The sequence below is a fragment of the Nannospalax galili genome, unplaced genomic scaffold, assembly GCF_000622305.1.
Source record: "Nannospalax galili isolate Female #2095 unplaced genomic scaffold, S.galili_v1.0 scaffold409, whole genome shotgun sequence".
Classification (NCBI taxonomy): domain Eukaryota; kingdom Metazoa; phylum Chordata; class Mammalia; order Rodentia; family Spalacidae; genus Nannospalax; species Nannospalax galili.
In genome coordinates, this window is record NW_008360308.1 from 2,538,136 (window position 1) to 2,562,351 (window position 24,216).

Genomic DNA, 24,216 nt, shown 5'->3' on the forward strand with positions numbered 1-24,216 from the left:
ATTACAAGGTTTTCTGAAGTCTTTGAGATGATGGATAGTAACCAGTGTTCCCCCAAGGCAGCTTAGCAATGTTAAGTCCTTGTTTCAGTTTCTGTGACAAGAGGAAATCAGGATCAGCAGTAGAATTATGAATGTATCATGATGACTCTGATTACAAGTTTGATTGCTTCAAAATTCTATGTGTAAGTTTTCCAAGAGATCCAATGTTTTTGAAAAATAGCTCCAGATAGAATTGAATACATTTTAAATTTCAGTTATAGCAGAAAATTATTCATATTCAAGAACTGACAAGATTCATAGAAAACTTCAATGTTATGTTTCCGCTTGGTGTCAAATGACTGAAATTCTGTCCACCTTTCTGCCTCTCTGGACTGTTGAAAGAGATCTGATCTCTCCTCAACTGATAACCTTTTATTGTGCAAGAAAATTGTTTCCTACTTCTTCACATATTCTCATCTTTGCCTAGTGAAAAGGGTCATTTATAATATCTTCAGCTGCTCCTTATATAGTCTGTTTGAGTATTTAGTCTCTGAGTATCTCAGTGTAATATGAAGAATGAAGTATGTTTTGACCAGGGGTCAGGGGGACAGAAAAAAAATTCTTTCCTTTTTTCTAAATATGGGCACATGTATTTTGGCAGCTATACTATAGTCTTGAGACACTGAGCAAAAAACACCATGTCTTTGACTCATTGCCCTGTGCAATGCCTCCTCCATTCTTTGCTGGTCATGATGGGAGTGGATTGGTTTTGCTGTGCACTTGTCATGTAATTGTTTATGTTAAATTTCAACACGTGATTCGTTCTTTGCTCCAATTTCTCAAGATTTGGGAGATATTAATTTGTTTCTTCCAGTTTTATACCATCAGCATGTTGTCAACTCTGTATATCTTTTTTTAAAAAAATATATTAAAAAACTGAAGGAGTGATGGTTAAGCTTTGAGCTTTAACAACAGTATTAACGGTATCCTATAGGCTTCTAATCTAAATTAATCCCAGACTTAATATGTTGTTAAACACAATCTGTGTCCAGATTTATAGGCTACCTCTTAATACCTGTGAAACTTTGGTCAAGAAACTTATTTTCTTACCTACAGAGGGATTGTATATATCAAATGGAATAACATAGTAAGTGTTAACTTTTACTTTGTAGAGTATGTAAGTGATCAGGGTTCAGACTGTGTTACCCATATCTCTATGTAAACCTAGCTCTTTTAGGCACATGGATACTTTTAAGGAAATCATTTTATAGATCCTAAACTTCATTAGGTCTTTTTGTTTAGAACCCCTCTCCCTAAAAGAAGAATTTCTCACATCTTTGTTTTCTCTTTCTTCCCCTTTCGTAGTCAACCTTCTCCGAATTAACAAATCATAGACCTGGGATGTAAAATCTAAAGATTCTATTCAGTGCTATAATTAGAAATGAAAATACCAATATAAGGAACATGGGGCTATCAAGTATGTGTTGGGGTGTTTAGTTGACTTTCAGGGTGGTTTTTTGTTTGTGATTGATTGATTGATTGATTGATTGATTTTGTGTGTGTGTGTGTGTGTGTGTGTGTGTGTGTGTGTGTGTGTGTGTGGGCGTGTGCGCGAGGTGTGTGTTGGTGTGCGCCATGGCATATGTGTGAAAGAGAATAACTTGCAGGAGTGTTCTCTTTCCATTATGTGGGTCCTAGAGATCAAACTTGGGTTATCAGACTTGTCTGCACATACCTCTATCTGATGAGTCATATCTGATGAACCATCTCCCCCCTTTAAAAAAAATTGTTGCTTTCAACTAGATTGTTAGATCGTCAAAGATAATTTTTGATCCTTTGGGATTTTAAGCATATGCTTTGGACTTTACATAATAATGGAACAACGATATAACAAACTATTTTCATTTTCATCTTTGAGTTTATGTGAACAAAATGTATTAGTACTGATTCCTCTCCTCCCCCCAAAAGAAGAAAAATAATAATGAAATTATTACTAAATTATTATTGTGGCAATAAGTATTATCCATGAATTCAGTAACACATTTTAAAAATCTTGTCTATTTTAAAAGTTTTTTTCTAATAAAAATTTGTTGTCAGTATTTTAATAAAGGATTATAATTATAATACAATAATAAACTAGACTTTAAGATTTAAAATTGTCAAGTAATAAAGTAACTTAAATGCTCTTATTTTGATGTGAATTGTATGTCAAAATACACTAGGGAATAATTGTGGGAAATGTTGAAAGGAAATATGAGTTACAGTATAAAATATCCAGTTGTTAAATGAAGCATTTGTTCATTAATATGTTTGAAGTGATGATAATTGATAGCAAATTGCTATTCTGTTCATATTGTCCTAGATTAAAGAATGAAGGGCTGGGCGTGGTGGTGCATGCCTTTAATCCCACCATTTGGGAGGCAAAGGCAGTTGGATCTCTGTGAGTTCAAGGCCAGCTTGGTCTACATAGCGAATTCAGGTCAGCTAGGGCTACGGGGAGACCCTGTCTCAAAAAAAAGAGAATGATATAACATTTCTAATTTAGAAAATCATGTATAGTGAGCCAGAATTTACAGATAACATTCTTTGCAATGCTTAAATTTGTGCTGAAAATTTTTTACCTGTCATCCTAAAATATGTGAGTGGTATATTACTTTAAAATTTTTAGTTAGAGCTGAGCATGGTGGCACACACCTTTAATCCCACCATTTGGGAGGCAAAGGCAGTTGGATCTCTGTGAGTTCAAGGCCAGCTTGGTCTACATAGTGAGTTCTAGGCCAGCTGGGGATGCAGGGAGACCCTGTCTGAAATAAATAAATAAATAAATAAATTTTTTTTTTTAAGCTTAGTAGTACTCCTCTAACTTCTTATTTTGGTTAACATCACTACCATGAATCCAGCTCTATACATTGGAGGTAGGGTTGTGGGGGGACAGTCTCTTAGCCAGGCAAAGCTCAAAACTCATGCAAGGGATTATCACATGCCTCATTGCCCCCACTGTTGAATCTCGTTTGTTCTGTGTGATCTTGCATGATGAGTTACTTCTCCAAAACCTTACTCCATTCCTTCTCATTTGATTTCAGTTCCTTCCCTGTGTACTGTCTCCTGCCCGAGCATATGGAATGTTTACTTAAGCCAGAATCTTCCATTTCCTAACTACCAAGTGAATTCTTCCCCATATGATTTTTATGTAATCTATAAATAAGTAGAATGGCTTGGGTGAGAAAAGGGGAGGGGAAGAGTGCAGGAAAGAGGAAGGGGTATCATCCCATTCCACAGATGTATCATTAATCTATAAGCTACTGATTGCTTATTCCTGGTAAAGCCACACCAGCTCTGCTAGGGTTACCCAAGGTTTTTTGGCTCATTCTAGAATCTCATTTAGGATTCATGACATATTCACCAGAGTAAGAAATAGATTTATTGATTATTTACTAATTATATTTAGTATGCTAAGTATTTGGTAATTGTACCTCATTGCTTTCCAGTTATTCTGTAAGGTAAATAATTTCTGTCCAGTAGTTACCAGAGGAAACTAAAACCCAGAGAGAAATTAGATACTTCAGGTTACAAAGTGAACAACTGGTAAAGTTAGAAATTAAACTGATTCTGAAGTCCTTTATTTTTCCATAGTACCATGCTGCCTCTAGTCTGTTGGCAGAGCCTTTCTTTCCCTTTTAAAAAGCCATATAACAGGTAGCTATCTAGTTTCTCATACTTTCTGTTCCAGAATTTTTTTATTTATTATTTTTATTTTATGTGTATGCATGTAGTGCCTGCATATGGGTAAGTGCACCCATGTTGTGCAGTGCCCGTGAAGGACAGAAGAGGCTGTCAGATCCCCAGGAACTGGAGTTACAGACAGTTGTTAGCTACCATGTGGGTGCTGGGATTCGAACCTGGGTCTTCTGCAGGAACAGTAAGTGTTCTTAACAGCTGAGCCATCTCTCCAGCCCCTGTTCCAGAAGTTTTGAGCCAGTGTGCTTACAAATGTCCTCATCTTCCTGGAATATAACTTCCCTTGATTAGAAGATATGAACTCATGTAGATCTCTTCATAACTCTGGGATATCAGCTACCATTGGCTGGTGTTTAGTCTGCCTTTAATTCCTGCAGTCAGCCTTGATATTGACAGAGAAAATGGGGACAGAAGAGGAATCAAGGAATTGTAGCTTATCTTCTGTTATCCACTGTTACGTGAGCAATAAGCCATATTGCTTAGTGGTTTTTCTCCCAAGATTGCCAAAGATGTCTGCCTTGGTTTTCCTTTGCACTTTATCTTCTGTAAGGCTATGCTCATTTAGCCTTCCTAGAACTGCTACTGCTTGGTACTTCATTTATTGATCTTCAGTCATTCTAGCCTTCATGTAAATTTTCTCTAGATAAGTGTTCTAGTCTCTCTGTTGCTGTGACAAAACATTCTGACCAAACCAACTTGAAGAGGAAAGGGCTTATTTCAGTTTACAACTTCCAGATGATAATCTATCCTTGAGAGAAGTCAGGGCAGGAACCTGGAGGCAGAAGCTGAAGCGGAGACCACATAGGAATGCTGCTAACTGATTTGCTTCTTTGGCCTGCCCTCAGCTTGTTTTCTTATAACCCAGACCCATTTGCCCGGGGGTGGGGGGTGGGGGAGGACCCTCCCACATCATTCAACAATCAGGAAAATGCCTCAGAGACATGTCCACAGGCCAGTAGATAGAGGAAATTCCCAGTTGAGGTTCTCCTTTCCCAGGTGTACCAGGTTGACAGCTGTCAAGTTGAATTATCCTGCACAATAGGGGATTACTTCAGTCTGTAGTGTAAACCCTATCATAATCTGTTTTTTCTTTATGATAATTTCAAAGAAAAATATTTTGAAAGTAAAAAATTCAGTTAAAATGTAGAATTTTTACATTTGGAGATTTCTAAATGTTCTTGACTATCTTCCCAGATGAGATTTCAAGCTGTAGACTCATGTTTACCTTTTTAAGGTAACATCTGATTTTATACTGAGGCTTTTCCTCTCTTGCTACCTTCATAGTGGTGAGTAGTCTTTTTATTCAGATTTTTGTTTCAGAGTGTCATTTCACTCAAAGTGCTAAAATGTCAGCGTTCAGCTGAACTGTTTGACAAACAAAATGTCAGCAGGTGATCCTTAATATCTCTTTCCATGACTATAGTCTTTCTTTCTGCTGGTTTTCTGGTCTGCTAGGGACATATTTCCTGTCCAGTTGGTCTGTAATCACCTCCTTTAACCCAAGGACCTCCCCCCCACACACACACATTTTGACTAGAAACATTTTAGTCTGCTCTTAATCTCACCTAATCTAAATACTGCTGTGAGATCATATTTTCTATACCGGTTTGTGATTCTAATAAAATACTTTCTTTTCTCACAAATAATTACTTTTTTTTTTGGTCTTTTTGAGACAAGGTCTCCCTGTAGCCCCAGCTGTCCTGGAACTCACTGTGGAGACCAGGCAGGCCTTGAACCCACAGAGATCCACCTGCCTCTGCCTCCCAAGGGCTGGGATTAAAGGCATGCACCACCATATAAATAATTATTTTTGTGTGTGTGTGGTCTTTTTGAGACAGGATCCCCCCCCGTAGCTCCAGCTGTCCTGGAACTCACTATGTAGACCAGGCTGGCCTTGAACTCACAGAGATCCGCCTGCCTCTGCCTCCCCAGTGCTGGGATTAAAGGTATGTGCCACCAAGCCCGGTGCAAATAATTACTTTTAAAAAAATTTTACTATTTTTCTTTTATGTGTATGCGTGTATTGCCTACATGTAGGTAAGTGCACCCATGTCGTGCAGTGCCCGTGGAGGACAGAAGAGGCTGTCGGATCCCCTGGAACTGGAGTTATAGACAGTTGTTAGCTGCCATGTGGGTGCTGGGATTCGAACCTGGGTCTTCTGCAAGAACAGTCAATGTTCTTAACCACTGAGCCATCTCTCCAGCCCCGCAAATAATTACTTTTTTAAAAAACTAAAAACAGGCTGGGCATGGTGGCACACACCTGTAGTCCCAGCACTCGGGAAGCAGAGGCAGGTGGATCTCTGTGAGATCGAGGCCAGCCTGGTCTACATAGTGAGTTCCAGGTCAACTGAGGCTGCAGGGAGACCCTGTCTCAAAAAGCCAAAAAAAAACCCTAAAAACAAATGATTGCTAGTTTAGTAAAATATACCAATGTTTGAGATAAAAAATGCTAAAAATTTTTGTTCCTCTATAGTTTATAGTCTAGTATTCTTTTTTTTTAAACATATATATATATTTTTTATGTGTATGAATGTATTGCCTTCATGTATATGAGTGCACCTGTGTCGTGCACTGCTGCAGAGATCAGCAGAGGGCTTTGGATTCCCCTGGAACTGGAGTTAAGGATGGTTCATAGCTGCCATGTGGGTGCTGGGAATCAAGCCCAGGTCCTCTACAAGAGCAGTCAGTGCCCTTAACTGCTGAGCTATCTCTCTAGCCCCTAGTCTAGTATTCTTTTACATTAACCAATATATAGTCTCCTTAAGGAAAATCATTTTATGGTTTATTTCTGCACAAATGTTTGAACATAACATTTGGAGATTTTTCACCCACTGAATTAGAAATTGCATTTATTGGTACTAAAAATATTCAGTCTCAACTTAAAAGGTTAACCCCTTTCTAATTTTACCTTTTTTTTGAGCAGGATTCACCAAAAGCCCAGCTACGCAGGACAATAGAATGTTGTCGGACCAATTTATGCAACCAGTATTTGCAGCCTACACTGCCCCCTGTTGTTATAGGTAGGTCAGCCCAGAGAAGTCCAAGTATAATTCTCTGCAACTCCTTTTCTCTGCCCTGAGCAATAAACAAGTCACCTAGAATTGAGTGCTCTCAGTTTGTTTCCCTTCATCTTAGTAAGATGCAGTAGAAAGACTGTGCTTACTTCATTATTACTTCTTTTGTCAGGTCCATTTTTTGATGGCAGCATTCGATGGCTGGTTGTACTCATTTCCATGGCTATCTGCATAATTGCTATGATCATCTTCTCAAGCTGCTTTTGTTACAAGTAAGATACTCGTTCTGATGAAAATATCTTGTTAATTCTATATTAGCAATTATTTTTTAAAGCAAACTGCAAAAATCATTGACTGCTCTGTGTAATTCAGATATCATTAATTTGTATCCTGTGTTACAGATCTTTAACTCTGTTACAGTTTCCCTAGAAGGAAAGTGGTCTTTAACTACCAGTTAATTGGATACTGCTTTATTCTCTTATGTTCAAGAATACTCAGGATTTTCTTGTTTAGAGTAGTGACCTTTGTTATATCTGAAGTTTTAAAACAGCTCTAGATGAGATAACCTGTCTTGTAGTTTAATCGTTTGGGGCCTTCAGTGAAAGAGGACTATCAGTGAAACAGATTAGTAAACCCACAAATAAATCTAAATACATAAAAACATTTACTGTATAATAACAATCATTTCAGAACACCAAGGAAAAGATAAATTCAATAAATAGATTTGAGGAAAAAATGCAATTGGAACAATTCTCTTCAGTGAAATATATTTGGACCAGATTAGATTAGAACTATATATTCATAGAGCTGGAAGACCTTTCTGAGTCTGCCTCAACTTAGAAGCAAGCAAACAAATACAAAAAACGTAATGGTAAAATAGTGTCCATGACATCAAAACAAAACTTTGTGATAGAAACCTTACTGCAATGATGGGAAGACAGTGCTAGTGAAAAATATTGGCAGCTAGTCTTGCAAAGACTTGATTCACAAATGTAAAAAGCTTCTATAAATCAGAGAGGTAAAAGTATAATTCATTGAAGAAATAGACCAAAAAAGTGAACATAGGGGGCTAGAGAGATGGCTCAGCAGTTAGGAACACTGACTGTTCTTGCAGAAGACTGGGTTCGAATCCCAGCACCCACGTGGCAGCTAACAACTGTCTGTAACTCCAGTTCCAGGAGATCCGATGGCCTCTTCTCTCCTCCACAGGCATTGCAGGACATGGGTGCACTTACCTACATGCAGGCAATACACGCATACATAAAAAATAAAAATAATAAAATATTTTTTTAAAGTGAACATAGTTTAAATATAAAAGAAATATACATGGCTCTTTTTAAAAAGAAAATATCAAGAATATTCTCAATGTGAAAATTATAAAATCTGAGGCTTTCTTTTTTTTCTCTACTGTAATATTGGTAAAGAGTCACATTTTGTGTGTGCAAGAACAGGCTAGAGGTAGGCATCGATTGTCTTTCTCACTCACTTTCTACCTTATTCCTTTGAAATAGGGTCTGGTCTCTCACTGAACTGGAGCTTTCCATTTGGGCTAGACCAGTTGGCCAGCAAGCCCTAGGGATCCTCCTGTCTTTGCTTCCTCAGTGCTGGGGTAACAGGTGTGTGCCACTGAGCCCAAATTTTATGTGGGTGCCAGGGTTCACACTCTGGTTCTAGTGTAGTGGCATGTGCCTTTAATCCCAGCACTTGGGAGGCAGAGTCAGACAGACCTCTGTGAGATCCAAGCCAGCTGGAGCTACATGAAAACCCTGTCTCAAAGAATCAAAAGAAATAAACAATAAAAACCATACCTCAGTTCCTTATGCTTGGATGGCGAGTACTTTACCAACTGAACTATCGCCCCAGCCCCTCACATGTTCGACAAAAGATTTTCCTTAAGATAAAGGTAGTAAATTGAGCATGATAATTTACTTTTACTATCCCACTTAGCTTGGGCAACAACACACTGAGATCATATCTGAAAAACAAAACAAAATTATTACCTCCCTGATTCTTTGGATCAGACGTTGGCAAGAGTGACTGACAGGGTGCCAGGGGTCTTTCATGAGCCTCCAGTCAGATGTCAACTGAGGTTGCATTCATCTGGAGGCCAGATGAGCCAGAGGAACACCTTCCTAGGCGGCTTATTTCCAAGACTGACAAGTTACAGCTTGGCTTTTAACAGGAGACCTTAGTGCCTCTGTACAGAGTCACATTTGGCTTGAGTATCCTTACATGACAAAGCCTGACCTCCTATAGTGAATGACAGGGAAGAACAAGGTAGATGCTTCACGTTTATGATCTAGATTCAGAAGTCAGTCAAGCCAGGCATATTGTGAATGCCTGCAGTACAGGCACTTGGGAATTGGAAGCAAGCAGATTAGGAGTTTAAGGTCATCCTTGGCTACATAGCAAGTTGAAGAGCCAGTGTGTGCTACAAGGGGGAAAAAAGTCATACCAGCAGGGACTGGTGACACACACCTTTATTTAATTCCAGTACTCAGGAAGCAGAGACAGGCAGATCTCTGTGAGATTGAAGCCAGCCTGCTTTACATATCAAGTTCCAAGCCAGCTGGGGCTACTGGAAGACCCTGTTTCAAAAAAAAAGTCATACCATCACTTTTGCTATATTCTATTGATCACATATGTCAGCTCTGCTGTGTTATAGGAGAGAGTAAGCAAGGGAATGAACAATAGGAAGTGAGAACCATTGTGAACCTCAATTGCTGAGAACTTGACTTCTCTTACCACTTCACCATTTCTATAACAGAAGGCTAGAAGTATATTCTCTGAGCCAAGAATAGTGGCTTACACCTGTAATCCCAGCACCCAGGAGAGTGAGTGAGACAGGATTGCCATGAGTTCAAGGTCAGCCTGGGCTATAGAGTGAGACCTTGTTTCAAAACAAATTCTGGGAGGGGGGCGAAAACAGTTTTTCAATTGTGGTGCCCCTATTGCTAGGAGTGATACATTTTATGAAAACAGGACGCTATGGTGAACATTTAAATACTGATTGATGGGATGCTCATCTTTTGGTTTGTCAACCAACCTGTATCTTGTAAACATCAGCTAAGATAATTCTTAGAGAAATCTGTGCTATACAGGAGAAAAGTCCTAAAAATACTGCCATTAGAGTTAAAAGTAATGGCCTAGGCAGATTAAACCAGTACAGTGAACCCAGTACAGGAAACAAAGGAGGTCAGCATTAAGGTTGCCCATGTTCCTGCCTGAAGCAAGTTTCTAGCTTCATGACAGAGAGTCTCGGTGTAGCCCAGCGGAATCTTAGTTGAGGAGATGTAGGGGAGAGTCTGGGGAGACAGCAGCAGCTATAGTCATAGGACAAGGTGCTAGAGGAGAGAGAGCCTCCCTTGCAGGGAAAGAATTGATTTCTACAGATGATCACCATCCTGTATTGAGCAGAGAACTTGTCAGCATGCTCATATGAAAGAGCTACCCAAGGGTGGGGACAGAATATGTGAAAAAATTGGAAACACCATTTTGTGCTCACAGAAGGCTGAGAATTGTGTCTGTTATCACCATCTTTGAGATTAGGAAAGGATAGACCTTGGTTGAAGTGCTCAGGTCTTGCCTCAGTGGCCTGGAATAATTAATTAAGCCTTAGCCCAATAGTAGCTCTGGTCCCACCTTAAAAACAAGACCCTAAAGGCTAGAGAAGTGTCCCCATGATAAAGAGTATTTACTGCATTTGCAGAGCACCCAAGTTCAATTCCTAGCACCCCCATCAGGCAGCTCACAACTGACTATAATTCCAGTTCCATGGATCCAATGCCCTCTGGCCTCCATGGGTACCTACATTCAGTGTGGTACACATAAACTCATGCAGGCACACACATACAGATAAATAAACACTAAATTTTTTTTTAAAAAGCAAGAACCTAAAAGATCATTCTATTCTCAACCAACTGTATTCTAAAAAAAAATATGAAAATGTTTATAAGGAATACAGCATGTTATGATGTACATCTGTTATCCCAACCCTTGGGTGGTGGAGGAGGAGGATCAAGGTCATCCTCAGCTATATAATGCTTTTATCACCAGTCTGTCTAAGAAAGAAAGGGGCGTCGGGGCAGAGAAAGGGAATGAAAACAAACAGTATTTGTTGGAATATAAAACATTCAGCACCCAGAGGTAAAAGTTGCAATGTCTGCTGTCCAGTTAATGAGTGCTGAGTATGTAAAGAAGTAGGAAAGCAAGGCCCATAAGGAAGCAGTAAGCAAGCCATCAACTCACAGATGATGCAGTCTTGATAGCTGACAGGCAATCCCATTAAAAGAGTTGTAGCTATTCTATGCAAACAGTAATTTAAATAGAAACATGAGATTTTTTTTTAAGATCCAAATGAAACTTCAGGAAATGAAATCTAAAATATATTGGATGAAAATATACATTAGATAAGAGTAATGGTGATTCAGGTACTACATTAGAGTAAGTGTGAAGACATAGTAAAATCCATGCAAAAGAATTTTTGTGCATGTACACGCACATGTACATGTATGTGTGTCTGTTCATGTGTGTCAGTGCGGGTCTGCAAGTGCCACAGCATGCACTACAGGTCAGAGGACAACTTCAGGGGTTGGTCCTTGCCTTTTGCCTTGTCTGAAGACAGGGTATTCTGTTCACCACTGCACTCACCAAGCTAGTAGACCACTGAGATCCTGGGGGTTCCCGTCTCCACCTCATATCTCACTGTTGGAACACTGGGATTACGAACAGGTGCTACACTGCCCAGCTTTCTGTGGTTCCCAAGTTAGGTCTTCACTCTTGCATGGCAAGCACTTTACCATTGAGCTACATCCCTAGCTCCAAAAGAATATTTTAAGTGAGCTGTGAGAGAATTTCAGATGGTCACATACAGTTATCGTCAAAATCCCCAAGGGAAAGGGAGAAACAGAACAAAAATGTTTTAAACAGTAAATCTAAAAAGTTCAGTAAACTATAAATATCAAAAATATGAAGAAAAATAATGCCAAGCATACATATCATAATTATACTGCTCACAGTCAGTGATAAAGAGAAAAATTTTAATGCAGCTGGGAAAGGGAAGATCTTGTGTGGAGGCACACTTTAAAGATGGACAGCAGATTTTTTCATTGGAAACAATATAATCAAGAAAACAATAAACCAACATCTCTGAAGTATCCAAAAAAGAAAAAAGCATGGACATAGAATTTTCTACCAAGAGAAAATACCTTCAAAAACAAGGATGAGATAAAGACGTTGAGACATACCAAAGCCTGGAAGAATTCATCACCAGCAGGTTTGCATAAAAGTGCTAAAGGATGTTCTTCAAGTAGAAGGACCACGTGGAAACATGAATCATTGCCAAAGAATAAAGAGCTCTGGCAAAGGAGTTCAAGGGTACCTTGACAAACGAGCAGTAGCTTCACTAAATAAAAGAACATTGTTGTAGAGTCAAACTGAACTCAAACCAGTGAACTAGAACCCTTCACAAAATATGCACACTCTAGGAGCTGATCTTTTAGGCTGTCTTCCTGGTTCTCTAATATATTTGCACTGGAGAGAGGCTCAAGGGGTTCTTGTCACAGCATTCATATCAGCATGCTTCTAGGACTAACTGAGCTATAGCTGTTAGAGTAAGTTGTGGCAAATTCTTTTCCTTTTCCTTTTTTTTTTTTGAAAAATGCAAGTGCTCTTATTCACGTAAGCACAGAGTCAGGATCTTAAGCAAATGTCTGTGTGTATGTATGAGATGAAAAGAGGATCTGAGTTTTAAAAGCGCTATTTATAGCATAAATACCTTTTACAGCTGTGGTGCTACTTCACATGCTGGGTAGAGTTGTTTTGGTGTTTGTTTAGCTTTGGTTTGGAGAACACAGTCTCACCAGATAGCGCAGACTGGCCTTGAATTCAATAACTGCCTACCTAGTTCTCCCTAGTGTCACCTTAGCCCCTGGGTGTGTGTATGTTGGCATTTTTTGAGACAGGACCTAACTTTATAGCTCAGCCTGACCAGGAACTCACTATGTAGCCCAAGCTGGCCTCAAAGGAATAACCCTCTTCCTCCCAAGTACTGAGATTGCACAGGTGCTACCAAAACCAACTATTTTTTTAATCTTTTTTTTTTTCCCCACTTGCTAATAGACCATGGGCATCTCTCAGTATTAGCAAGAAACATGGTATTTCTCATGGACTTGATTTCTAGGCATATTATCACAGAACATAGGTTCTTTCTTATGGTAAGATTAATTTGGATATGATGCTGACCGAAGGTGATGATGTGAAGAACCTCAAGTACTTTCTTAGCTCAGAATTTCATAGTGTTAGAATTTTAATACTAATGGAATTGGTTTGTTTTGCTTTTTTGAAAGACATTATTGTAAGAGCATCTCAAGCAGAGGTCGTTACAATCGTGATTTGGAACAAGATGAAGCATTTATTCCAGTTGGAGAATCATTAAAAGACCTTATTGACCAGTCACAAAGTTCTGGTAGTGGATCTGGACTACCTTTATTAGTAAGTTAAAAGTTTTCTTATAAATACAAATGGTGTATTGATACAGAGGTGACATCATGGGATAGTGGACAGCATACTTATTGCAGATTAAGTAATAATAATGAGGGGAGAGGGCACACTGGAGAGATAACTCAGAGGTTAAGAGCACTGGCTGCTCCTGGAGAGGACCCAAGTTTGATTCCCAACATCCACATGATGGCTAACAACCATTGGTAACTCCAGTTCAGGGGATCTGGTGCCCTCTCTGACTTCCATGGGCATTGCACAACACAGGTGTCCTTACATACACATAAAATAATAATAATTAAAAAAAAATAAATAAATGATAATGGGGCTGGAGAGATGGCTCAGTGGTTGAAAACACTGGCTGCTCTTGCAGAGGACCCAGGTTTGGTTCCCAGCACCCACATGGCAGCTAACAACTGTCTGTAACTCCTGTTTCAGGGGATCTGACACCCTCTTCTGACCTTCCTGGGCATTACACACACATTGTGTATTTACATATATGGAGGTAAAACATACACATAATAAAAAATAAATTTAAAATTTCTTTTTAAAAAAGAAATATTGGGGCTGGAGAGATGACTCAGCGGTTAAGAACACTTAAGAACAGTGTTCTTGCAGAAGACCCAGTTTTGAATCCCAGCACCCACATGGCAACTAACAACTATCCGTAACTCCAGTTCCAGGGGATCCAACAGCCTCATCTGTCCTCCGCAGACATTGCACGACACGGGTACGCTTACTTACATGCAGGTATAACATTCGTACACATAAAATAAAAATAATAAAAATTTTAAAAAAAGAAATACTATCAGGCACATTTTCTACTTAATTAGAAAAATGTATGCAGTAATACAAGATGAAATTATTGAAAAAAAGAAATGTGAACCAAAGAAAGTTGAACACACAAGATAAAGCCATAAGTAAAAACAAAGTGAGAAGGTTATGATATGAAGTCTTAGACAAGTGCAAGAGTTAGAGCACATATTTTTCTCTAAGCATTTTTTCCCTTCTACTTCAGTATTGGAGTTTGAACTCAGAACCTTGGGGAAACTAGGCAAGCATTCTGCCACTGAACTACATCCCCAGTCCTTAGTCTTTTAGGCAAGGTCTTGCTGTAGAGATGAAGCAGATCTTGAATTTGAGATCCTTCTGCTTCTGCCTTTGCTTTCTGAATGATAGGATTGCAGGTGTGAGCCACCGTGCCTAGTTTTTCTAAGCATTTTAATAGCCAACTAAAAGAGGAATTAGATATAAGAGACCCTGCATATTTAAATTGATTGAGGAAAGTATAACTTTCAGATCTAAAAAGGGTTGTATATGGTGGTAACCTCAGGAGCAGAGAGGACTCTGAAACAACCCTCCTAGTAATACTAGATATTCAGGTAGGTTTTTAACTGTTTAATAGCATTAGTTGAAAGCAAATACTTGACATCTGATTTAAAAATTTGTTTAATGTAATCTATGAATTGGAAAGGTGAAAGTAGAACTGTCTTCCTGTGCATGCAGCATGTTTATGTAGAAAGTCCCAGGAATGGTGCAGTAAGCCTGCTACAACCAGTATGTGATCATAACAAGTTGCAGAATACAAAGTCATTTCAGTTTTGCTGAATTTATATACAATGGCAACAAATAGTAGAAATTGAAAGTTAAAAAGTAGTGTCACTTAAAATAGCATCAGAAAGCATGAAATGTTTAGAAATAAGCTTAACATGTAGGCAAAGCTTGTATATTGAAAATTGCAAATTGTTGAAATTAATAAAAATCTAAATAAGTGGAGGTCTAAATTCTTTTTTTTGAATGGTAGGTATCATCATTAAGTGTTAGGTTGTCTCAAGTTGAAAGGTAGTTTCATCTCAATCCAAAGAGAAATCAGAGCAAATTTACAGAAATGAATGTGCTGATTTAGATTTATGGAAGTGGAAAGGGCTAGAAGAGCCAAAATCAGAGCAGAGGACTCACTACATGTCTTCTAGACTTAAAAAGCTGCACTGGTTCGCATCATTTGGTGTTAGTGTAAAGACATGAATCAGTGGACTAGAACAGAGCCTAGAAAGAGATACTTATACAAGGTCAATGTGACTTTTTAAAAGATTTAATTGTACAGAGCTACATAAGGCCATTATTTTGTTTTAAGGTGGTGCCACAGTAATTTGGTGGTGAGATGATGCAGGGAAACACTGAGGCATTTATTAAATACAAAATAAATGTGTTCCCATACCTCACTCAGTACACAAAATTAAGTTGAAGTAGAGTGTAGGCCTAAATATAAAAGTTAAATAGACTGTAAAACCTCCAAAAGAAATTGTTAGAGAATAATCACTGTGACTTTTAATACACAAGAAGCATGAGCTTTATTGAAAGTTAAAATTTTTACTCTACAGAAAATACTGTTAAGAAAATGAAAAGACCATTCACAGGCTCCTAGAGTAGGTCTGAGAAATGATTTATGTGCAGAATATACAAAGAAATATAGCAGCTCCATAAGACAGATTACTTGGACTTTTTAAGTGGACAAAGGATTGGAAGAGACACTTTTCCAAAATAGATTAAGAATGACTGATAAGTACACTAAAAGTTGTTCTGCATCATCAGGAGATAGCAAGTTGAACACCAGAAGGTACTGCTACACAGCCAAGCCAGTGGCTAAGATTGACAGTGGTGATGAGGATATAAATTAACTTGAAATTTCATACATAATTGATTAGAATGCAAAATGGTACAGCTACTTTGAAAAATAATTTGACAGCTGACTAAAAAGTTAAGCGTATACTTTCTATACAACAAAGCAGTTCTTCCCCTATTTACCCATGAGATACAAAAATGTGTCAGCACAGAAGACGTGAAGGTGAAATGTTCATAGTAATCATAGCCTCAGAAAGAAGCTCACAGTTAGCAAATGGATAGAAAATTATAGCATGTTCATATAGTAGAATGCAGCTTGTCGATATGGAGGAACAAATCAGTAGAAAGAGATTAAAAGTCTAAAGCATTGTATACTCAGAGAAAGAAGCTAGATACAGAAGGCTACATATTATATCTGTTTATATGATGTTCTAGAAAAGGTAAAACTGAATGCCATGAGAGTAAGGAGTCAGCCATTAAAAATGGGAATTGTTTTAGGCATTGAAAATATTCTGTATCTTAAATATGGTCTCAGTGATTAGATGACTGCATTTGTCAAAAGTTACAGCTCAATTCTCAGAAAGTATACATTTTATTATATGTAAATCATACCTGAATAATCATGACCTTAACATTACAGGAAAATGTTTGTGCTAAATAATACGTGATGTAAGTCAGCTCAGGTTTGCGCAGTTCCTGCCTGTTTTAGATGCACTTCTAACTGGGAGAATCATAGTTTTTTGGTTTTTTTTTTTTGTTGTTGTTGTTTTTCATTTAAAATGACCACTAGTGCTTCTAAAAATGAAAGGTAAAGTACATACTGTACTTTAGGTATTATCCCCAATAAATATCTATGTTCTGTGATCCATGGGTATAATTCAAGTGAAGATGTATATAAATAACAAAATTTTAATTCTGACAAGTGTAGCAGAGAGAGGAGAGAGAGAGAGAATGTGTGTGTGCGTGCACTAAAATGGTGTTAATGTTAGACAAACAGCACAGTAAGAAAAATTGGGCATGTAGCAAGAGCCTTGTGACAGGAATAAACTTGTGAAGTTGGAAGAAGGAGAAAGTAAAGGGAGTGTAGGTAAATAAGCATAGTGGAAGCTGGGGCTGGGCCAGATCTTCTAGGTCTTAGAGACTGAGTTGAATTTTGATTATCATTTAGATTTTGCTGCATAGTAAGCCACCCTAAACTTAGTGACTTGAAGCTGTAATAAACATTTATTATTTCTTGTGATTATATGAGTCTGCCGGTTAGTTTGTTTTCTATACGTGCTCAGCTACCGAGAGGCTGTATAGTTTGACATGGGATTGGCAGGTGACCTGATGCTTCTGTCTATTGGACACAGGATTCCTAAGAGCATGAAGAAGGGGTGATCTGCAGTATACAAGTGTTTATGAAATCTTTGTTTGCTGCACATTTGCAATTCTGTTCTCCAAGGGAAGTCACTTAGCCAAAGCCTGAGTCAGTGGGCAAGGAGGCTTCTCAAAGTTGATTATTTTTGTAAAATCTATGCCAGTGACAAATCTATGTATGATTTTGGAAAACATAGTACATAGTTTTCTTTTAAATACTAGAACTGTGAACTTAGAGTTAGTAATTTTGCATTGGAGTTATTTGGGTATACCAGGCTTTTTGACGGGATGGCCTACACACCCCTTTGTCAGTCTTAATAGATTATTTTCATCAAGAACTCAAAACTCTTTACTCTTTTCTGTAAAGGTTCAGCGAACTATTGCCAAACAGATTCAGATGGTTCGGCAGGTTGGTAAAGGCCGTTATGGAGAAGTGTGGATGGGTAAATGGCGTGGTGAAAAAGTGGCAGTCAAAGTATTTTTTACCACTGAAGAGGCTAGCTGGTTTCGAGAAACAGAAATCTACCAAACGGTGCTAATGCGCCACGAAAATATACTTGGTGAGTACCATTTGACTTCAGAAAGTTCCTCATCTGGCTAGATAATTGGGGTACAGAGGAGAGCCTGTCATGTGGTGTGGGGATTCAACTTTATGCACTAAGCTAAAAAGAAATCCAGTAGAATTCACAATTTAAATATAACACAGGGGGCTAGAGAGATGGCTCAGTGGTTAAGAGTACTAGGTAATCTTAGGGAAGACCCAGGTTTGGTTCTTAGCACCCATGTAGAGGCTAACAACCATCTATAACTCAGGTTTCCAGGGAATCTTAACACCCTCTTCTGGCCTCTGCAGGTTTGCATGCATGTGGTACATTTACATACATGCAGGCAAAACACACAGTTTAAAAAATAATAATGAATTAAAAATAAAATAAATGTAACACAGTCCTGAATAAAGCAGGCACTTTATTTTACTACTGAGGCGGCGTTGAGTTTCAAATGGAAAGCAAATGCTGCTTTATTGGATTTACATAATAATGAAAACCAAGTCTTCTGTAGAGTTCTTAAATAGTTTTCTAGGGTAACTTTAACTGCATATGCCTTTTACCATTTGTTAGCAGAAGAACCCAGTGTATAGCTTCATTGCATTTTCTACACCGGATACATGTTTCTTTTCCACTTGATTTATACAGTAGTGAACTAATTTAGGTATCTGACCAGTAGAGTGCATGAACAGGTCTAGCCTTCCTGAATTTTCTTTTCAGCTACTCTTTTACTACCCCTTAATATGGAAGGTGCGTAGCCCATTGTCAAGCACAAATCAGACATTTGTGTTCATTTCCTCTTTCAGCTATAAAAAACTAACATGATCTGGGTGGCTTAAAACAATAGAACTGCCAGGTGTGGTGGCGCACGCCTTTAATTCCAGCACCCGGGAGGCAGAGGCAGGTGGATCTCTGTGAGTTCAAGACCAGCCTTGTCTACATAGTGAGTTCCAGGACAGCTGGGGCTTCAGGGAGACCCTGTCTCAAAAAGACCAAAAAAAAAAACAATAGAACTGGACTGGGGAGATGGCTCACTTGTTAAAGGGCTGATAAGCATAGAGACCTGAGTTCAGGTCCCCAGCACTTACATAAAAAGCCAAGTGTGGTGACGCATGCTTGTAATCCTAGGGATGGTCAGGTGAGAGGTGGGGAGAGGGAGATCCCTGAAGTTCGCTGGCCAAGCCTACATGGCAACATTTCAGGGCAGTGAGAGACCCTGTCTCCAAAGGTGGAAAGCACCTGAGGAATAGCGCTTAAGACTGTCCTCTGACTTCTGTACGCTTGTGCACACACATGAATACATTTGCCCATGCACACACAGATGGAACACAACAGAAATTTATTCTCTCACAGTTTTAGGGGCCAGAATTTTAAACAAGCAGTTGGCTGGGCCATGCTCTCTCTCCGAAGGCTATCAGGGAGGAGCTTTCCTGCTCCATTTTGGCTATAGCAGTTGTTAGTGTCCTTTGACTTACAGACAACCTCTGTGTTGCTGTTGTTACATAGTCTTCCCTGTGTGTCTGTGACCACATTTTTATCATGTTGGACACCAGTGAGTGAATTAGAACCCACTGTAATCTTGCAAGACTTCATCTTAATGTAATTCCATCTACAAAGATCCTATTTCCAAGACAACATTTATTGGTTCCAGGTAGGTGAGAATTTTGGCACTGTTAACCTAGTATAAGAAGGGAGAAAGGAGGGAGACACTGTTGTAGATTCATAGATGAGGTAGCTAGTGAACCAGAATGAAAAGACACTGGGATAAGGCACTGATAATAGAAAGTTAGGAGTTGGCTCATAACAGAGCATTGGTTAAGCATTTTAACTTTATTTTAAAATATCTATTTTTGGGGGCATGGTGATCTGCAGGTTTTTTAAAAAATATTTTATTTATTATTTTTATTTTAGGTGTATGCATGTATGTGAGTGCATCCGTGTCGTGCAGTGCCACAGAGGTCAGAAGAGAGCTTCAGATTCCCTTGGAACTGGAGTTAAGGACAGTTTGTAGCTGCCATGTGGGTGCTGGGAATTGAACCCAGGTCCTCTGCAAGAGCAGCCAGTGCTCTTAACCACTGAGCCGTCTCTCCAGTCCCAGTTTTAATCCTAGCATTCAGGAGGCAGAAGTAGGTAGCTTTGTGAGATCAAAGCCAGCCTGGTCTACATAGTGAGTTTCAGGCCTACTGGGACTACAGGAAGACTCTGTCTCCAAAAAATAAATAATCTATTTTTTAAATTAAAATTGAGAACTTTTCTTGTAGCTACCCTACAAGTACAAGGGTTTTGTTTTTTGTTTTAGACAGGGTTTTGTTTTGTAGCACCGGCAGGCTTCAACTTGTGGCAGTCCCCTTGCCTCAGCCTCCTGAATACTGGGGTTTACAAGTGTGTGCTGCCACTCTCAGCTGAAGAACCTTTCCAGTAGAGAAACATGTAGGTCAGTAGTAGTTGAAGATTATTGCATAATATGTGATATTTTTCTTAATCATAGTCTATCTTCTTGATTAATAAGATTATCATAAATAGGCCAAATGTGTTGGTTAGTACTTGCCTGTAATCCCAGCACTCAGGAGGCTGAGTCAAGAGGATCATAAGTTTGAGTACATCCTGGACTACCTAACAAGACCCTGTCCAATACAAGAAAATACTATAAATTTATTGTAAGGTGTAGCTATACGTTTATATGGTAGGGATACAGTTTTTGGCAACGGATTCAAATGCTTTTGTCAGTCACATTATGCTAGTACCCTCTGTACATTATATATAGTTCTAGTATCCTGAATATACATTCATAATTCCTGGCCTCCTCTTACAGCTAACTTTTTAAACTCATTAATGAAACAGGGTTTATAGCTGCAGACATTAAAGGCACAGGTTCCTGGACTCAGCTCTATTTGATTACTGATTACCATGAAAATGGATCTCTCTATGACTTCCTGAAATGTGCCACACTAGACACCAGAGCCCTGCTCAGATTGGCTTATTCAGCTGCCTGTGGTCTGTGCCACCTCCATACTGAAATTTATGGTACTCAAGGAAAGCCTGCAATTGCTCATCGAGACCTAAAGAGCAAAAATATCCTCATCAAGAAAAACGGAAGTTGCTGTATTGCTGACCTTGGCCTGGCTGTTAAATTCAATAGGTAAGTGGTTCTTTGCCCATTGTTTTGAAGTTATTTTAGTCTCTAAAAGATATTTGCATTCAGCATCACAGCATATTTATTTGGGTTTTCTTTTTATGAAACGTATTTCACTATATTTTGGAGGGCTGGGTCTTGTATGTGCTAAGCAGGCACTCTTCTACTAAGTCACATCTCTAGCCGGTATATAATTCTTGATTTTCTGCTTTTTATTCATGCAGGCATGTTCCTATTTCAGTTTACATATCCTGATTCTTTCTGAAGCTGCAATTTTTCATAGTACCTGTGTATTACAAGTTACTCTTGTGACCTAAACAATGAGCGCTAAGGTTTTTTCAGTTTGTATGCATTTTAAAAGTTATCATGGTGGGCTAGAGAGACAGCTCCGTGGCTAAGAGCACTGGCTACTCTTGCAGAGGACCCGCGTTCAGTTTCCAACACCCACCTGGCAGCTAACACCTGCCCTTAACTCCAGTTGAGAATCTAACACCCTCTTCTGGTCTTCATGGGCATAAGGCATGCATGTGGCACACTCATATATATGTAGTCAGAACATTCACACATAAAAATAAAATCTTTTTAACATTTTTTAAAAATTTTACTTACTATTCTTATTTTATGTGTATGTATATATTGCCTGCTTGTATGTAAGTGCATCTGTGTTGTGCAGTACCCAGGGAAGAGGAAGAGGATGTCAGATTCCCCTGAAATTGGAGTTACGGATGGTTGTTAGCCACCATGTGGGTGCTGGGGTTCCAACCTGGGTCCTCTGCAAGAACAGCCAATGTTCTTATCTGCTGAACCATCTCTCCAGCCCCTGTAAATAAAATCTTAAAAAATAAATTTAAACATTGTCATGAGCATTATTGTATGCACTTCTTAAGTTCATGAGATCCCATGCCTCTCAGCAACCTAAGAAATCACTTCAGGTTAAGGTAAAAATTTTTCTAAAGCCATACTTTTTAGGTTAAATAGATGATTCTATAGTTGATTGGGCAGTTTAGGTTGGATCATTTTAAAACAGCCACATCAGTGTGTATATCTATATTGTTACATATATGCAATAATTTATTTGTGTAATCCTGAAAGGCAAATATTTATCACTATCAATAGCTCCCCGACCCAGACAAGTAACTGGACAAATCTTGGTTTTAATTATCCAAGCAATACTTAAGTGAGCCATTCCTTTACAGTAAGTTGAGGTCTGTGTATTAAAAGGTTATGACTACTGGAATATTGAAGATAGCTCATGGACATGTTATCATATGGTTAGACATGACATGGTGGTAGTTTAGGACCTGTTGGCATAAATGGGTGAGTGAAATTTTATAATGTAAATTATTGTCCTGCATGCTTTTTCTCTACCCAACTCAGTGTTTACATGTAGGCTCTGTGTTTTCTGTATTAGGGTTAGTAGTTCAGTAGAAGCCTAGAAAATAATTTTGCAGTATCAGAATGTTCTTCAAATTTATATTGTTTATTGTATATAATAATAAACAGTAGTTGATAGTTTTATATTCCTTTTAAAAAATAAATAAAGACCACTGAGATGATTGAGTGGGTAAAGGTGTTTGCTGCCAAGCCTGAGCTAGATCCTTAGAACCTACATGGTGGGAGAAGAGAACCAGCTCCTGCAAATTGTCCTCTGACCTCAACACATATGCCTCCCCCCACACTAAACAACCATGCCATAGCTTGAATGTCCTGCTGTATTGGAATTTCCTTTACCAAACAACTTAGTCCATTGCTTTCAGTTCAGCTTCACTAAAGTTGTTAGGCCATGTGCAGAATGCAACCCTTTTTTTTTTTTTTGGCCAGAATATAAGACAAGGACAAGTCCTTGTTCCCCTCTGAAACCTCGAGTCAGGTTTGCCTGCATTACTCTCAAAATTATGGCCTTCCAAAGTCTTACCAGAATAGCCCATTAAGCTCTGCTTCCATCATTCTTGGGTTTCTCTAGCCTGCATCTCTTAAGTCCTTCCTCCTATAAACCAAGTCCAAAGGCCATATGGTCAGGTTTATCATAACAACCACCCCAATCTCTCTCTCTCTCTCCCTCCCTCTGAGTTGGGGCATGGTGTGTGCTGGTGAGTATGCTGAAGCTGAAGGAGGATCTGAAGTGCCCTGCTCTATCAGTCTCTGCCTTGCTCCTTGGACAGGGTCTTTCACTGAACCTGGAGTTAGATTGCTGGCTAGGGAGCGCCAACAATTCTCCTTTCTCTGCCCTCAATAGCACTGAGGTTACAGGTGGGCACATGGCCACACCCAGCTTTTTATAGGGTGCTGGGGATTCGAACTCAGGTCCTCACTTACAGAAGAAGCGCTCCTACCTACTGAGTTATCTCCCCAACCCCTCAGAACCAATTTTCTTTTTACTGTGACAAAATTTGACAACAGCAGCTTTTAAGGGAGGAAGGGCTATTTGGCATAGTCCAGCATGACAGGGAAAGCACAGGCAGGAGTCTGTGGTGATTGGTCACATTGTTTCTGTAGTTGAGAAACAGGTGAGTGCTAGATGGTACTCACCTTGCTTTCTCCTTTTTCCTTTGTAACTCAGTCTGGGTCTTAGCCCATGGAATGGTACTGCCCTCATTCAGGGTAGGTTATCTTTCCTCAGTTAAACCCTCTCTATACACCTTCAAGGATCTGCCCAGAGGTATGTCTCTTAGTTGCTTCCAAATCCAGCCCAGTTGACAAGGAAGAGTAACTATCATAGATGCTGTATAAGAAAATACAGCACTTTGTATTGGTCTCTGCTTAAGAATAGTTCCCAAATTATGCCAGACCCAGGGGCATAAATAATGAACCATGTCTTCAACCCTAAAATTTAGTCCAAACTTGAAAAACTAATAACTCATTTGTCACTGACTATTTATGTAGACATTATTAACAATTATTAACAACAATTAAGTTGGACCCATGAAGATTAAAATATGTCTTGAAATCTGAGCTTACTGTATGAGCGTGGTAAAAATAAATGATTCCTCTTTTATGTGCTTCTCAGACGTAATTGTTCGTGCTTTTTCTTATATTCAATATTGTCATTTCCATTCTTTTTCTTTCCTTTTTTTTTTTTTTTTTTTTTTTAAAGCCAGAGATGACAAAACTTCTGATCATCCTGCCTCTACCTTCTGAATGCTGAGTGTTAGGAATGTGTCACCACACTGGGTTTGTGATGATGGGGATGGAACCCAGGGCCTTATGTATGCTAGGCAAGCACTCTACCAACTAAGCCACATCCCCAGTCCAGTATTATCTTTGGGAGTTTACTTGGTGACAGATTCTGACTTGAACTGACGTAAGGTATTTTTATTATTCCAGT

The 24,216-nt window shown here is 38.9% G+C and overlaps 1 protein-coding gene across 3 annotated transcripts in view; it reads left to right on the forward strand.

Annotated features, from left to right (window-relative positions):
- Positions 1-24,216, forward strand: part of Bmpr1a (bone morphogenetic protein receptor type 1A) — a 127,637-nt gene that overhangs the window by 97,609 nt on the left and 5,812 nt on the right. For all 3 annotated transcript variants that reach the window (XM_017795933.2, XM_029559292.1, XM_008824447.3), the window contains exons 6-10: positions 6,644-6,740; positions 6,907-7,006; positions 13,082-13,226; positions 17,581-17,773; positions 20,600-20,897. In XM_017795933.2, the coding sequence (XP_017651422.1) occupies positions 6,644-6,740; positions 6,907-7,006; positions 13,082-13,226; positions 17,581-17,773; positions 20,600-20,897 (833 nt within the window). The remainder of the gene's footprint in view (positions 1-6,643; positions 6,741-6,906; positions 7,007-13,081; positions 13,227-17,580; positions 17,774-20,599; positions 20,898-24,216) is intronic.